We start from the raw sequence: 14,166 nt of genomic DNA on the forward strand, positions 1-14,166 counted from the left end.
GAAATTCTTTTTTTTTTCAAACCAAAAGAAATTTAGAAGGTGTTTAAGTTTCAACCTGTAGGAGGACTTTTCCGATGTGCTTGCCCTGGGCCATGTAGCGGAAGGCATCCTCAACTTTACTTCGTTGAAAAATGGTAGTGCGCAGTGGTTGTACCACTCCATTGGCAATGCCTTTCTTCAGGAGTTGAGAGACTTCTACCCATTCACGGTTTCCCTCCTCAAACAGTGCATCCAGAAGGATCCCATGGAAAGAAATATTCTTCAAAAATAGAGCCATGCCTGCATGGGTGTAAAGGTGTTAAAAAGAGTGTGTTAGGTCAAAGTTAAAGCAGTGCTAAAAAAATAACTGCTCTCGGGGTCCCCCTACAGTTGAGAAGTGCAATTGTCTGTGATCACTGTACAACACGACAAATATGCGTCTCTAACAAACTATAAACATAACTCGGAGACGATAAAGAGGGAATGTATGGACGGCAGTCTGTAGAAAGAGAGCTTTGAATTCCAGTAAATATGTATTTTTACAGTCTATAGCATAGCAGTTCTTTCCCCATTTCGATTTTTTTTTGCTGGAGATTCAAATGGAATGATGCCACTCACTTTGTCTTTTGCCACTCAGTGATAGTAGCGACAGTGACTTGTGCTGTGACACATTAGTGAACATTATATCTTTAGAAGTAAATTACACATTCACGATCAGGCATTTGTTGTGGTTAGTAACAGTAACTAGCATGCTAGCTGTCGAAGCCTAACATTAGCTAACCCATGGCAAAACCGATGACTACTTGACTTTTGAACATAGACTGAGGAATCGGCAATTGTGTTCACAATCAGACATTTACAGTATGGTCATCCTTTGCAGGCTTACTCTATGCACATCACTCGCTAGCTAACTACCTACAGCGACAAGCCTCCTAGTGGTGGCAGGGGTTCAGTGTTCCTGCCCACTACTAGCAACTTGCTTAATCTTATTCCAAGCGATGAGACAGAGTGCAGCAAAAGTCCCGTTCGCCCCCCTATTAGGACTTTATATGTCATCAAAATTATTTTGGGAACATTATATTAAGGTAAACAACTCTGTTTTAATAGCAAAGGTAAGGATATTAGCTTGTATATTGACTTTGCCAGACATTTAAATTAGGGTCCAAGGGCCTCATTACAGAAAAATATCCTAACGGTCGGTTTCCACACACACCGAAATTTTGCTTCGCTCTCATTAAGGTTGAAAAGAGACGAAATTCACCCTGGTTGGGCGAAATGAGAGCGAATCGACGAGGCAAGCGAAACAAAGTTGACAAAAGTTTAACTTCATTCAAATGAGGACCATTCAAGAACCAATCAGGTCTGCATATTTGTGTTTGGAGGAAGGAGTTACAAAAAAGTCTGACCAAGATGGCTGTAACACGAAAATTTGTATGTGATTAAAATGTTTCTACACGAACATTGGTACTTGTATCAACACGAATTGTGGTTTATATGCCACACAAATTTAGTCAGGGCAGGTTAGGTTAGGTTACATGCTGCAACACAGGTATGAAATATATTATCTCTTCGTCAAAGATCCTGACTACTCCGCTTTAGCCCTCTCTGGTCTTAGTGACCTTGTTGTTTCTATGAACATAAATTGTTGTTTATAGGCAACATCAACTTAGTCGAGGTATATCTTCATTAAGTACTTAAACCTTTGAACTAGCTGATAGCCTAATTCAGGGTTTCCCGCAGCACTTTGCAGTCAAGGCAAGGCAAAACAAGCCTGCTGCCTTAACTATGTCGTCAAAAAAAAAAAAAAATCCTGTTTTCTCCCTTTCGTTCCAAACCGTGACCAACACCAATCTCCCTTCTCCGCAGAACACATTAAAATAAATAAGAAGAAACGTGTCATGAATCGAAAAACAATCAGACTTTATCATTTTAACATATGTGATATGCCTCCGAATCAGAGCTAGTGAGCGGAGCAAATATCCCGCTCCTCGCTCAAGAATCAGTCAAATCGGTCCGTTTAATTGTCAGGCGTTATGAAATGCGTTCATATTTCACTTTTTATGTCAAACGTTGCAGGCCTATGGAAAGGTTTTGTGTTAGGATTGTCCAATGATCAATTTGTGTTTTAATTTATGCGACGCACTGATGCTGGGTTCATCCGTTTGGAGCAAGTTTAAAATGTTTAGTCGACTGCGTAATTTGTCATTTTCGTTCTATAAGTTCCACTTTTCATGTCATGAACGTAACATGCCTATGATAAGGCTTTGCAGTTGTCCAATATAGTCAATCCAGAGCCATATAAAGGTACCTTTATATGGCTCTGGGTCAATCTATTCTATTGTCTCAATTGTGTTTCATATGACGCGCAGAAGCTACATTCATGCATTGTTTTGCTCCAGTTGAAAATGTTTCTGCGTAATTTGTCAGCTGTGATCAAATGCGTTCAAAAAATTCCCGTTTTATGTCATAAATATAACATGCCTATGATTAATGCTTGTATGGTGTATCTAATCTAAGCCTCTCTTATGTTAAATCAAATTCGCTTTGCCCACCCGTTTTTTCTGTGCCCACCCATTTGAACATTTCTAGCTACGCTACTGTTAGAAAGGAAACTGATAAGTCAGTGTACTATTCCTACAAAACAACTAGATACTAACAATGTAGAGCAAGAAAAACCATGTGGTGGTGACACTGTTCCAGTGAGTAAAGATTCATTTTGGAATCTAAGAGGACACATTTCGCGGAAACATGAGCAAAGAAAAACGTGAGCAATTTGAATATGCTTCATATCAAGTAGAGGGCTAAAGTAAAACTTGGATGCTAAGCCTGTATTCTTTTGGCAATTAATCCCGACTGATCTCTTTAGTTTTAGGCTTATGTGTATTAACGTTGCCAAGCTTGTTTGTTGTCGCACTATCAGTGTTTCAGTGTTTGCCGTTGCTCTTAGTTCTTTGGGACCGGGGAGCGAAATTGACCTGACACGAATTTGACCGGAGGAGCGGCCGAGTAAACAGCCACCTGCTTTCAGCACAGTGTTGACTTGCGCGTCTTCTTAAGATGGTGAGCATAAACGAAGGAAAGCCCTCTAATCGGACGTGCAAGACTGACAATAGACGGGCCTAGGCCCGTCCAGGCCCATCCGTGCCTACGCGTATACTTTCTAAATTATTTAGCTAACTCCATCCCCATCAACGAACTTAGGCTATATGGCCAATATCTTTGAAATTTAACGGTCTTGGTTTTATTAGGAAGACAGTTGGGCATGCCTCAGACTTGTGGTGTGAGCGGTATCGACCGGAACAGAGCGGCCACTCCGGCCTTTAAATGAAATTAAATTAAAAGCGCTCTGCTCTCAAATTCCATCCATATTACACAAAACTATAAAATAATCTAAGCTTCATTCACTCTCGGTGTATAGATCAGGACAGACTTGCGAAACAGGCTTCAGGGCAACAGACTGACAGCCTGCATGAAGATAAGCATTAATGGTCCAATAGTAAAACAGTGCAATTACCAAAGGGCCCTTGAAATTATCTTTTTAAAGCCAAGGAGGATAGCTTGTAACATGCTAGTTGTCAGCTCTGCTCATGTGACTGATCATCACATTTGCACATTTTGTTTTGCACTTTCTTTTGCACTTGTTCTATAGTTGGTTAATGGTCTTTGTTAAAATTGCACAAATTACACAAATATTTTTAAATATTTGTATACTGTTGTATAGTTGGTGTTATTACTTTGTTAACTGTTATTTTGAGAAGCTGGTTATTTATTTAATATATAGTGTTTAATAAATAATTGTTATGCGAGTCTGTAGTGTATTGCACAACACACCTGCACAACACACCAGCACAGCACCCCCCCCCCCCCCCCACCGGTCGGACCGACACCATAACCCCCCACCCCGGTCGGACGGCAACCGATACCAGAGCCCCCCCTCCCCCCCCCTCCGACCTACCACCTTGACTAACACATTTCCTGCGGGAAACCCTGTAATTAGCTCGCTTGCCACCACTGGCTAGACACTGCAGTGAAACGGTTAGCGGTTTGGCCGTCCAGGCCCCCCGAGACAAAATTTCACTGGCCGAAATTCGTGAGGTGTTTCGCTGTGTGGAAACCTACCGTAACTGCTTGTCATATCTTACCGTAAGTACTTGAGTGGAGCTCAAAATGGACTACCAACACATTAACATGAATGAATTACCTAGGTATGTTATAATTTCACAGGAGTTTTCTCAAGTGATCCCAATAAGCTTACATTTGGAAAGTTGCACAGCTTTGTGGTTGAAAACATTGCTTGTTTTCAAAGGAACAACATAATCATAGTTCCCTACTAGGGGGAGAAGAGTTTTAGATGATTCATCAAAAGATGAATTTCTTATAACCCTTTTTTTCTCTTCTCCACCATCTGTGCTAATAATTGTGAAGGGCACGGTGGACAGATTATGATTCATTTTGCAAAATATTTCACCATTACTTTTTATTACACAACATTTTGGCCATGGAGGCACATTCTCCAAGACTGTTGGTCCACAAACTTACCAAGTGGAGTGTTGTTTGACAGGTCATATTTGCCGATCTCTAAGAAGCGTCCATGTCTTGCCAAACAACGCACACTTGCTTGTAACTTTTCTTCAGCTAGAGAATTAAGAACTACATCCACCCCTGAATGACACAAATGAAGGTTCATATTAAGATGCACAGTATTAGACAGTTGTGAATTTGTAAATTACAGAACTGTTTTAACGAAATGTGTCTGTTCACCTTTTCCTTGTGTGTGCTGTAGGATGTGTTGCTCAAATGAAGCATCTCTTGAGTTGGCGAAGGATGTAGTACCGAGCTGTGGAAATCGCTCCTGTAAGTATTGGCGCTTTTCTCCAGAGCCTACAACATAATAAACATTTACACAAATGATATATTACATAAATACTGAAGTGCAGCGGAGGGCAACACATTATCCCACTTATTATGCGGCTACTTGCCAAACTAAGAAAATAAATTTGACATAATGGGTCTTTTAAAATTATATTGCTACGTTTTTATGGCTTCCGCTGACAAAATAAATAGTTTGCCACACAGATAGAACTTGACAGTTTCAGCTGTTGCGTGGAAACATCTTACTGGCTAACTTTCACTTTCAATGAAATTCCATTGCAATAAGCAGACTTGTGGAATGATATGAAAGACGTGAATCAAAAGCACAAAACCCGTTGCCATTGACAGTGGTCATCATACACTTTGCAGCGGTAATTACGTAAGGGATAATGTATAGAACGCCGGTCATTATCTGGAAATAGGTCCCGACCAGAACCCCGACGCGCAGCGGACGGGTCTTGTTCCACCCTGAAATGACCTATTTCCCGATAATGACCGGTGTTCTATTACACGGCTACTTGCCAAAACAAAACAATAAACTCCCCACGATATGACTCTTTAGCCTACATAGCCTAGGCCAGTGGTTCCCAAACTTTTAACAGGCATGTACCCCCTGAGACATTATAGATCTTTCGGAGTACCCCCAACACCACCAATTGTTAAAAACAAGTTTTTTTTTAAATTAATATTTATTTTTTATCAATTTTGTTGAGAATAGTGACTAGAATCATATGATAAACATAAGATATAAAACATATGATATAAATCTCATCAAAAGTCAACTTATGATACAAATGTGCTGAATATAATTAAGCTATTTTAAACAGATCTGCGCCTAATCTCACACACAATACAACACATATCCAACATCTCATTAAAGCTATTGTTAACTTTTCACATACTGGAGTAGGCCTATTGCTTTTCACATATGATAATTGTTTTCCTAACTTCTCTGTAAAATATTAATAAAAAGAGAACACATTAACAATAGTTAAACTAAATTGTTTTGTAGTAAACCACACAAAATAGGTCTACAGTACCAACTCTCCACTCACGTCACCAGTTTAATCAATGTGAGGGATGTGCCTGGATGTTCTTACATAATGCAGCGATGTTAGGCCGAATTGGCGACAGTTTCAATCTTAGATCATTTTCCACTAACAGTCTGTACCTATACTTGGTCTTAAGGCAGACCAGAGCTGAGAATCCAGTCTCACATAAATACGTTGTCGCAAATGGCATCAACGTCTTAATCGCTCGGTTTGCCAGGTCCGGATACTCTGCCCGCAAACTTATCCAGAAATCTGTCAGTGGCTTCTGACCGAACTCCATTCTGACTGACCCGTTCGTGGATATTTCAATGAGGCTCTCTCTCAGCATAGGAATCTGGCATGTGTTGAATGACGAAAAAGGATTTCGAATCCATGTGTCGTGGTCGTCTGTTTCGGGGAAGTATTTGCGTAATTGCGCTGCCAAGTCGCCAAGGTGTTTCCGTATGTCACATCTGACACTGTCGGCAAGCCGTAGTTCGTTTTCACACAGAAAATCCTGCAGTGATGGGAATGCGCCAATGTCGTTGTCTTTGACACAGTCAGACCACAAGCTCAGCTTTTTAATTGTGGCCTCTATCTTGTCTCGCACATTGAATATTGTCACAGAGCGGCCTTGCAGCCAGAGACTGAGCTCATTTAGACGACCAAAGATATCTCCCAAATAGGCCAGTCTTGTGAGCCACTCATAGTCATGCAACCTATCTGACAAGCGAAAAGGATTGTCGATGAAAAACAGTTTCAGCTCGTCTTTCAGTTCAAAAAAGCGTGCTAAAACTTTCCCTCTGGACAACCATCGCACTTCAGTGTGGAGCAAAAGTGTCAAATGATCACTGCCCATCTCACTGCATAAGGTGGAAAAAATGTGCGAGTTTAGGGGTCTTGATTTGACAAAGTTAACCATCTTTACTGTGTCGTCCAACACCTGTGCCAGGCTGTCTGACATTCCTTTGGCGGCAAGCGCTTCCCTATGTATGCTACAGTGTATATACCAACACATTTAGTCCAGGTTATTGCGTGTGATCGTATGAAACTGTCTATGAGTCCAAAAATGTCCTGCCCCGTTGTCCTCGTCGGTAAGGGTTTGCAAAAGAGGATGTCCTCATGGATTGACCCTCCATATATGTACCTGACATACACCAACAACTGAGCCAGGCCCGCTACATCTGTTGACTCATCAAGCTGTAATGCATAGAATTCACTGGCATGTATGCGACATAGTAACTGTCTCAAAACGTCTGCTGACATATCACTCATCCGTCGGGACACGGTATTGTCTGATGAAGGCATATTCTGGAAAGTATGTTTAGCCTTTTCCCCCCAACATTTTCTCAGCCATGTCCATAGCAGCAGGGACAATCAGTTCCTCCACAATAGTATGAGGCTTGCCTGCCTTGGCCACTCTGTAACTGACCATGTAAGACGCTTCTACTCCTGCCTTATTTACAGCATTTGGCGTATTCAGACATTTTTTGGTGTTAGAAAGCAGTCTCAATTATCGCTCAAAAAACTCCCGTGGCTTATTTTTCAAATTGCAATGTTTCGTTTCTAAATGTCTTTGTAAGAGTGAAGGCTTCCTTTAGGATTAGACAGAACCTGCGCACATATGACACACTGTGGCTGAGGGAAATTCGCATTGCCTGTGTATGTGAAGCCCAGAGTTATATAATCTTCGTTATATTTTCTTATCTTTGAGTGTGCCTCCCTACCATTGTCTTGTTGTCTCGAGGGAAGAGTCTGTGTCTCCCCGTCTCCATCACTGTCCATGTTGGTTTGGCTAGCATCAGGCCTCTCGTCAGAGTTAGGATTTGCTATGTGACCTGAAAAGCTTGTCCCGACAACAGGTGACTCCTTTGACGTTTCTGTTGTCGTTCTGGGTATGGGCTGAACCCGTTCCAGCCATTTATCCATTGATTGAAATGATTTTTTTTTGTCAAATAGACGCAACCGTAGTAGATTTCTGACAGGATTTGTTTTTGTTTTTTGCGCGCGACAAATAATATATATCTGTCGTCATAGCAACGTTTATTATGACGCAAAGCTAATCAGCGCTGCAGCAGGCTGCAAAGATCATTATAAAAGCCCTACGTTTACCCTCTCTGTCTCCACCCTTGAATATGTTGTTAATGCGGAGAAAATAAGTTTTATTGTGCAGTGCAAATGCGGAAAGTGAGTTAACAACGTGGGTCAGAGAAAATGACCCACGTTTGACCTTTTTCGCGTACCCCCTGGAATCAGTCCACGTACCCCTGGGGGTACGCGTACCCCAGTTTGACAAACGCTGGCCTAGGCTATAGCCTATTTGTTAGCGTTTCATCGTGGCTTTTGCTGAGAAACAAATCGTTCGCAACAGCACAAGCTGAACTTGAATCAAACATTCTTTAGAACAAAGCTGATCAACCGTCTGCTTTCGCTTTTGAATGAAGTTCCAGTCCTTGCACAGCGATATGAAAGACGTGAATTAGAAGCACAAAACCCTTTTTTTTTTGACAGCGGTCTGTTATACTTAGCAATGGTCTGTTATTGAGAATTAGCAGACCACCGACGGTTGGGAAGGCCCATTCTGGTGAATGGAGCATTCTGCAGCATTATGAAGAGCCGTGTAATAAATTGATTTAACAGACCTCTGAATGTTGGGAAGGCCCATTCATGTGAATGGAACTTTCTGCAGCACTCTGAAGAGCCGTGTAATAATATATGATATACAGTATTCCTTTATTAAACCCATTTATGTGCAAAGAAGGCATATAGGTTTATCATGTACTACTGTCATATCTCGGCTTCAGTAAAAATGATTACTACTCTCAATGAACTTCGAGAATAAATGATGGTTGAACTGTCATATCAATTTATCAAATCATAAATTGCTTATTACACATAGTCAATGACTGGATGTGAATTTATATGTATATTCATTTGAATAATAAATATTATTTCTCATTTATTTGTTTGTTTAATTTAAAGCTATTTCAGCAACTTAGGCTATTTAATGGCCAGAGCATTGTTTAAATATGAACAAGTTTAAATGTTTTTTAAAATATATGCTAGTAAGATATTCTAAAACTTTGAATAGGTGGGACCTTGAACGGTGGGACTTTACTAAAGGTATTCTAAATATTCTAAAACTTTGAATGGGTGGGACTTTACTAAAAACATCAACCACAGAATTTTGGTGATAAAATTGTTGTCTTTTGGTTTTCAAGGCAGGGCAACAGATCAAAATATGCCTCACTGACAGGGGCATTTTGCAAAATTGGCATGATGGAGGATCTTTGCCACTCAATAGAAAGCTATGAGTGAGTCTTGATGACCTATACGGCATCTGGTATAAACTATTTTATCATGTGTGGATTGAAAAGAAAGAATAGTCTCTTCTTTACAGTAGGATGGACTTCATATAGCTTGTTGTTGGTACATTGGTCCCATTCAGATTGCCACTTATCTGTGATGTAAGAATTCAGAATAGGTTTAAGGTCTGAGGCAGGAATTTGACATTCTGTGACTTCTTCATTGAGGGCTTGCTTAGCAGCACTGTCCGCTTTCTCATTTCCTATCCTGGGACCCAGCAAAAAACTACACTCAAGTTCTGGTTCTTTAGACGTTGTAGTTTATCAAGGATGCTGACAATAATAGGACGGTCAGTTTTTAAAGACTCCAATGCCTGGAGACATGATCTAGAGTCTGTACAAATTAAAGACTTTTGTTGTTTAGTCTGATCCAGGGTAGGAATTTCACGGCGGCCATGGCCGTTGTAGCCCCTTGCGTTGGCCGTGAGCCCCCTTTGAAAATCAGAGGTTTACAGGCCACGGTGGCCTTGGTGCCCCCTTTTTTCAATATTCTGCTTTGAGTCCTACTAATAGCGATTTTTATTTAGCCTGTGGCCTGTCAAAATAATCTTAGCATTCACAGCGCAAATTAATTTAGTCTTTTACGCAGTGGAGAAAGTGGCAGCGCAAGAAAGAAAGTGCGTCCAAATTCACCCATTCTCAGTTGAACTACTCGCGAACTAGCCTATTCATCACACAGACATCACAAGTATCACATGAAAGAGATTTTTCTCAGCTTTTAAACAATGTTAGCCAATAATTGCTGTGTTGAACGGTTCGCGAGAAAAGTAAATAATATAATTCAATTTAATCATACATTCTACTGAAGGTTTTGCGTCCCATGATCTCCCTACCCATTCATCTCGGTGGAAATACTTTACGAACCCTTCTTTTAACACATGACAAACCATATATCAGAATCAACAGGAGACCTTACCGAACACAAAGGTGTAAAGCAGTCCCCTGTACAGTCGCCGTTCCAGAGTAATCCAGTTTTGAATTTGCAGTAAAGTTCGACATACATGGATGTCTCCAAATTTGGGCTTTAAGTTTTACAATGTGTTTAAATTGTTCCACATGATTTCATAACGGGCCAAATACAAAATAAATGTTACAAATATCGCCTAGATATTGGTAAATCAGAGGACAGCTGACTAAGAGTTTGTGAAAGTAGCCTTAATGATCACAAAATGCTAAGCATGCATCTAGGCTATTTGAGTTTCTTAAAGCTGAGCTGTGCTTAAATTGTTCAATACATGATTTCATAACAGGCCAAATATAAAATAAATGTTATATATAGCTTAGATATCTGTAAATATTAGATAGTCAGATGATTTACAGTTCTATGTAATATGTCATGTTTTCATTTCATGTTTTTGTAATGTTTCATACAGTGATGCAGGTCTACTGCAGTGAATAGGCTAAATACAACTTTGATCATTTTTATAGCCTACTACTGTATAGTTAACTTTGGCCTTGGTGCCCTGACATGTGGCCTTTGTGCCCCCCACCAAATATGCCCAACTGAAGGCCAAGTGGCCTTGCCCCCAGAATGGTGAAATTTCAAGCCTGGTCTGATCTATATATTCAAGTGCCAAACATACAGTACTGTAAGGCATGGGCCTCAGACGTAAACATAGAACATATTCCTGGGCTTCATAGTCCACACTGATTTTGTCCAACTACCATTGCTGACGCACAGTTATCCACTCTGGAACCATCAGTATAAATGGGAATGTGGGAAGGGAAGCGACATCGCACGTCCACATACTGCTGCTGGTACTCATTTGGGTGGGTTGTTGATTTCTTCCTATGACTTAAATCCTTAACAATTTCAGGTCTTCTTAAATTCCAAGGGGGGATAGAGCAAAAATGAGTCTGCGTTAAACTGTCCATGTTGATGTTCAGATCCTCAAGGTAGGGTATTATTTGGATTCCAAAAGGACTGATATTCGCCTTATTCACTCGGCGGCCAGAGCGACACTACAGAAGTCTCCGGTTCTGCTCCCACCTACTTGAATGCCTTGTATTAAATTGTTCTAGAATTGTTTAGAGAATTGTTTTAAAAGCTTTAAACTGCTTACCATGTTGTAAGTCGCTTTGGCTAAAAATGCGTCAGCCAAATGTAATGTAATGTAAAACCCTGTGGAAACCCTGCTCATAACCGGGATCCTGAAGTGCATGTTTACACAGCCAATGTTAATTAGATACAGTGTGGTTATTCTTACCCACAGTAGTGAAGACCTGGCAGTTCATGCTAAGTGCGATAGTAATAGCAGCTTGGCCCACTCCACCTGAGCCAGAGTGGATGAGCACACTTTCTCCAGTCTGCAAGCGTCCACGAACAACAAGGGCGTAGTATGCTGTGGCATACACCACTGGCACAGAGGCTGCTTGCTCCAGTGTCCTGTAAAGATAATATTTTCTATACATTAATATAAGAATGGGGAAGATAAACCACAGTCCTAGGGAGTAGCATTTGACCTAGTTTGACTTTGGTGAGGAGTAACATTTCAACTGTATATCACCATTATTTTGCATCACAAGACATAATATAACCATATGTTGTTTCATGCACATTCTATATGCTCCCTCACCAGTTAGATGGCACCTCCCAAAGGAAACGTTTGTCTGCATCAACACATGTGGCAAGGCCTTTAGCAGGCAAAAGGCCCATCACACGTTGACCACTGGGGTCCCGCCCAGAGAATTCCATTCCAAGCATGCACTGCTGAAGCGCTAGGTCACCTACAAATAAAAAAAAGAGCAATAATATTTTTTTGCTTACCCTGCCAAAACTAAAAGTATGGCACAGTTAGTTTTCTAATGCATACACAATAAATGTGTATGTTTTTTTTAAATAATCAATGAAAACACAAATTAACAACTAGAAAAGCATTTCCTGAAGGAAATACAGTGCATGAAAATGCAAAAAATATGATGTAAAATATCATACAGAGTAAAAACAAACTATACAGGTTGCTAAGTAAATGAGGTTTAATATAGTTGGAATGACTGAACAGTTAAATAGGTGGATAGTTTAAATGGTTAAATTATTTAGGTAGATAGTTGACGATAACTGACAGTTGGAATGGCTCTAATGTTTGCTAGCAGTTATGCTAACTATGTTAACAAAGATAATAATGTTAACCAAGTTACTATGCTTACTAGCATGTTAACAATGTTAAAATGCTAATTATGTTAAGCATGTGACTTAGCTAACCTAGCTAATAATTTTTAGTAGTTATGCTAACTATGCTAACTAGCATGTTAACATGTTAGCATGCTAAATATGCTAACCATGTTACTTAGCTAACTTAGCTAATCATTTTTAATAGTTTTGCTAAAAATGCTAACTAACATGCTAACATGTTAGCATGCTAACTATGCTAACCATGTTACTTAGCTAACTTAGCTAATCATTTTTAACAGTTTTGCTAAAAATGCTAACTAGCATGCTAACATGCTAGCTTGCTAACTATGCTAACCATGTTACTTAGCTAACTTTAGCTAATCATTTTTAATAGTTTTGCTAAAAATGCTAACTAGCATGCTAACATGCTAACTATGCTAACCATGCTAACTAGCTACAGTGGGTAAGAGTCATAGTTGATGACAAGTAACAGTTACAATGGCTGAACAGTTAAACAGTTCAGTAGTTTAAAGGGTTAAATTGTTTAACAGTAAAATATTGTAGTGAGGACTTTTATTTTGAAACAGTTTTTGGCAGAGGAAGCAGTTGAATAGGGTGTATAGTCTTAATAGGGCCAGTTTGTATGCTTAAAGCCTGAGAATGGCAGTTGATGCAGGTGGCCCGAACACCTGCCATAGGATTCTAATTGCTTAACGGCTCTATTGTGATGTCATCAGCCCATGTTAAGTCTATGGGGAAATGTTGAATAGTTTTTAATTAATAGTTTAAAAAGTATAAAAGTTACAAAGCTGAAAAATACATAGCCCACATGTCCTAAGTAAGACCTACGCAACGCAGTTTGAATGAAGTTTCTACGTTAAACGGTTGAAGCTGCATTAACTGCGTTAGAAGAAGAAGAAGAAGAAGAAGAAGAAGAAGAAGAAGAAGAAGAAGCCTAGGAAGAACAGTACAGTGCATTTTCATGCACTGTAATTACTAGAGGCACACAAAACACATTAGAGGAAAATATCAGAGAGAGAGAGATTCCTACCAGGGATGGCATCTGGTGGCAATTTCCCTGTGGCCAACATGATATCACGGAAATTGAGAGAGGCATAGTACACTTGACACAAGTGCACATTGGGGTTAGAGGGTACAAAGTATTTCAGTGGTGAAGTTATCCAACGCAGAGAGGACAGGTCTCCACGTGTCAGCACATTGACATAGGCATGCTCCGTCTGCTCTTCCTCCAGCTCTGGTGAGCCCAAGACAAAAGTGTAAATGCAAAGTGTAAGCTTCAGCAATAATATAAATAAAATACCACTTCTGTTACTGGATCACAAGACAGAGCACACAGTATATTCAATTACGTTTTAGGTTGACGAGTTGACATTCCTTTTTATTTATTTATTTATTTATTTATTTTCTTTGCCTTAGCTTTCAGGTCAAGCTTGGTTAAGCTTGCACCTTAATACTGAGACAATATGGTCACTGATGGCTGTAGTCTATAAATTCTGTGTTGAGAACAGAGAATGGTATAAATGTCTGAAGAGACAGGCAATACTTTGTGGGATTAGATGGTGTCTAAACGCTCCCCAGAGTCCATCACGAAAGACATTCATGGTGAGGTCTTTCTCGATCACATCCTGCATGTCTTTGTTGGTAGGGAGTAAAGAGGGAATGGTGGAGGATTCACTGAGGTTTGACACAAATGCGCACCTACCAAAGAAACAAGAAGGAAGTTCAGCATGGGACTTTCACTTAAACAGCAGTTAATGTGTCATAAATAACTATATACATATAACTC

At 40.0% G+C, this 14,166-nt stretch overlaps 1 protein-coding gene across 1 annotated transcript in view; it reads right to left on the bottom strand.

The window, feature by feature from the left end:
• The window catches only part of fasn (fatty acid synthase), a 67,447-nt gene that overhangs the window by 11,139 nt on the left and 42,142 nt on the right, over window positions 1–14,166 (bottom strand). The window contains exons 26-32 of the mRNA XM_076298708.1: window positions 13,924–14,078; window positions 13,411–13,614; window positions 11,824–11,974; window positions 11,455–11,633; window positions 4,741–4,860; window positions 4,519–4,641; window positions 56–279 (exon numbers count right to left, since the gene is read on the bottom strand). Coding sequence (XP_076154823.1) covers window positions 56–279; window positions 4,519–4,641; window positions 4,741–4,860; window positions 11,455–11,633; window positions 11,824–11,974; window positions 13,411–13,614; window positions 13,924–14,078 — 1,156 coding nt within the window. The remainder of the gene's footprint in view (window positions 1–55; window positions 280–4,518; window positions 4,642–4,740; window positions 4,861–11,454; window positions 11,634–11,823; window positions 11,975–13,410; window positions 13,615–13,923; window positions 14,079–14,166) is intronic.

This window comes from Alosa pseudoharengus, unplaced genomic scaffold (genome assembly GCF_046254945.1).
Source record: "Alosa pseudoharengus isolate Yale_2024_CS ecotype anadromous, Long Island Sound unplaced genomic scaffold, YU_APseudo_1.1 YU_APseudo_1.1_scf_21, whole genome shotgun sequence".
NCBI lineage: Eukaryota > Metazoa > Chordata > Actinopteri > Clupeiformes > Clupeidae > Alosa > Alosa pseudoharengus.